The 3,462-nt window shown below is 47.6% G+C and overlaps 1 protein-coding gene across 1 annotated transcript; it reads right to left on the minus strand.

The window, feature by feature from the left end:
- Positions 1-2,326: 2,326 nt before the first annotated feature.
- LOC123796430 (olfactory receptor 2H2-like) lies at positions 2,327-3,271 on the minus strand. Its single transcript, XM_045803906.1, has one exon. It carries the CDS (start codon positions 3,269-3,271, stop codon positions 2,327-2,329), a length of 945 nt encoding a protein of 314 aa, XP_045659862.1.
- Between the last annotated feature and the right edge of the window lie 191 nt (positions 3,272-3,462).

The raw sequence follows: 3,462 nt of genomic DNA on the forward strand, positions 1-3,462 counted from the left end.
CTGGGACAGTCTCCACTTCCGTATGCACCAAAACCCACAGCCTCCCGCGGTGGGTGCCCACAGCCACTCTGGGAGGTAGTCCCAGGTCCTGGGAGTGCCACTGCCCTTTGTGGTTCTAAAGCCGCAAGCGGCCGTGGGCTCATGCGCTCACCTGGAACTCCTGGATCATGTCTGGGTACCACTCTAACGTCCTTTCCGGGCCACTGCCACCCTGGGAGCTATTGCCCGGTCGGGTGCAGGTTCCAGACTTTTTTCAGGTTGCTCAGGAAAAGAGGGATTATCCACAGTGCAGCTCGAGGTTTATGGCCATCTGAGCTGAGAGTCCCCTCCTGGGCTCGCTGACCAGAACCAGTTTCCTGCTCCACTGGGCACTCCACCGGTTGAGGCTCCCCGTTCGCTCTGTGCCTCCTCGGATCCCTAGACCACAGTGCCCTACCCAGAACTCTGCCTTTTCATTTCCGGAGCCCCTTCAGAGAGGGACGTCTCTCCCTAGAGCAGATTTCTAAAGGCTCTGATTTTGCGCTCTGGTGTCACATCACTTCCCAGGAGCCAGCTTACGGAGGCTCCCTCCCCCTTCTGTTTATCTTCCAAAATCTCCCTGCAGACTCACAACTCCGCGTCCTACCTTGCAAAAAGCAGTCGCTTTTCTGCTTGTAGAGATCCAGATACATATTCTTACATCTCAGGCTGATTTTGTAGGTGTTCAGAATGGTTTGATAGATAGCCAGCTGAATTCTGGGGACCCATTGCAACGGGGTCCCTACTTCCCCACCATCTTGCCTCCCTCCCCAACATCCCTACCTTCACCTCCAGGGTAGTTACTACTTATAGACCCTCGACCTAATTAACGCTCCTCCCTGGGCTGCCCCTGCGCGGTGACCTCGGAGTAAAACCACAGAACAACCTTTGTCCTTCTAGTCTTCTTCTTAGTCATTCCTTGTATTCTTTGCAACTGAGCAGAAGGATATGAAAATGATTTTAGAAGTATCATCCTTTTATAGGCAGTGAGAAGCTATGTTACATCCTCATCGAAATTGTGCCGTTATTGCTGAGCAGAAAGTGAGAGGTAACAGGGCCCGATCCTAGGTCCACCTATATAGGAAATTGGCACCAGTAATGAAAGGCAGTTAAGGACTGAACACAGTAATTAGACAGTCTACACAGCAAAGTCAATAATGTATATTTATGATTTTAGTGAAACAGATGAGAATAGTCAACACCCACAAGCAATAGCTAAAAAGCAACAATAAATCTTCGGTGCGTAACACTCAAAAGTCAAAATGCATGCAGCCTGGTAAGCAGCCTGAGGCAGGAGCCGGAGAACAAGTCTCTCTCCATGAAATAGTACAGAAGATTTTGTTTAGTATCTGCACCCATCATTTGACCATAAGCTGTACGGTGCTAATGATTTTGTCTTATCCTCCATTATATTCCCAGCCCTAGTACATAATAGATGTATAATGGGAAGTGAATAATTAGCTACAAGATGAATGAATAAGAATTGGATCTGGTAGAAAGAAAGCCATCCGATTATAAGTGTCTCAAAATGAATAAAAAAATACAAGTCTATTCCTGTAATTAGGGCTTCGCCATGTCAGAGCTCAAACGAAGAACTTGGACCCAGAGAGCAGTAAGTGGGGGCTTCTGCTTGGCTGACAGCTTGCACTGGGCTGTTCTGGGCACGTGACCTGGGCGGTGGGCTTGCTGTGGCAATGAGGCACCAGTGACTGGGAACTGAGACCCACCAGATCAGTGCCAGGGAACACAGGAGTCCCTTAAACTTCTCTGTCTCAAAACTTTCAGACCCTTTTTGGATTGGAAGTTTGGAAGAAAGTTGTGTTGAGCTTGGAGAAAAATAGAACAAAGAAAAAAGAAAGAAATCGCAAGGCACAAAGTATATTGCTTGGTCTTTTTTTTTAGTAATAATTTTTTATTATGATACGTTGGTCACCATACAGTACATCCCTAGTGTTTGATGTAAAGTTCCATGATTCATTATTTGTGTATAACACCCAGTGCACCGTGCAATACGTGCCCTCCTTAATATTGCTTGGTCTTTTATTTTGGTCTGTGTTTCAACTGTATTGAGCGCTCTGTAAGACAGTGATGTTAAATATACCCATTTCGATATCACACTGTGCCTCGTCAGCACCCTGAAGAAAGTGAGGGCCTACTCAGTCACTGACGAATGGGGCTGAATTCTCAGCTTGAACAAAATGCAGCTAACTCTCCCCTACTTTTGGGTTAGAAGGTAAATCTTCAGCTTTTTGCAACGAGGTTCTTCTCTCTTCTCAGGTTGAGCCAGAGACCAACATATGTCAGCACTTCAGTTATTCTGGGAATCCCAAGTCCTCCTCACCAGTCTGATTAGTGCCCCCTTGACCTCCTTGTTCCTCAAGGTGTAGATGAGGGGATTAAGAGAGGGGGTTGCAACAGCATAGAAAAGGGTGAGGAACTTGCCCTGTTCCTGAGCATAGCGGCTCTTGGGTTGAAGATAAACAGCTGTGACCGTGCCATAGAAGAGGGAGACCACAAGAAGGTGAGAAATGCATGTGCTGAACGCCTTCTTCTGGCCTGCAGCTGACTTTATTCTCAGCACAGCCTTAGCAACAGCCCCATATGAGGCGAGAATGATGACCAGGGGTACCACCAGGAGGACGATACTGGCCATGGACATCTGGATTTCATTGTAGGTGGTGTCTGCACTAGCGGCCTGAATCAGGGCTGGGACTTCACACACAATGTCATCCACCCTGCGGTGGGAGCAGAAGGGTAACTGGAGGGTGGCAGGAGACTGCACCAGAGACTGGAGCAGGCCCACCCCCCACGCAAGGATGGCCAGCTGCAGACAGATTCTGGGGTTCATGATAACAGTATATTGCAGTGGATGACACACTGCCACATAGCGGTCCACAGCCATGACCACAAGAAGGACACATTCAGTGGCCCCAAGCCACAAGAAGACGTACAGTTGAACGGCACAGCCAGTGTAGCTGATGGTCTTCTTTGGACCCCAGAAATTAACTAACATCTGCGGAACGCAGCTGCTGGTGAAGCAGAGATCTAGCAGGGAAAGGTTGCAAAGAAAGAAATACATGGGGATGTGGAGTTTAGGATCCTTTGAGGAAACAAGAATTATGACCACATTTCCTGCAATAGTCAAACAATAAAAGATCAGAACAACCCAGAAAAGTATCTTCTCCAAATATGGCTTCTCAGAGAAGCCCAGCAGGATGAAATCACTGTAGCTCTCATTGCAAACTGTGATCATATCTTCCGGAGCAGTCACGTCTTTGGAAAACGGCTCAAAAGTAGTTGCTCCAAAGCCTGTGATGGTTTCAACACAGAGGCAGGAAGAAAGGCAGTATGACTTATTTGACTCCTTCCTACTCAAGGATGAGATTCTGCCACCTATAGTTCAGGGAAAAATAAAAGACACAGTGACCTGCTCTAATCTTTGAA

Source organism: Ursus americanus, chromosome 32 (assembly GCF_024610735.1).
Source record: "Ursus americanus isolate L20-20 chromosome 32, mUrsAme1.1.p, whole genome shotgun sequence".
Taxonomy (NCBI): Eukaryota; Metazoa; Chordata; class Mammalia; order Carnivora; family Ursidae; genus Ursus; species Ursus americanus.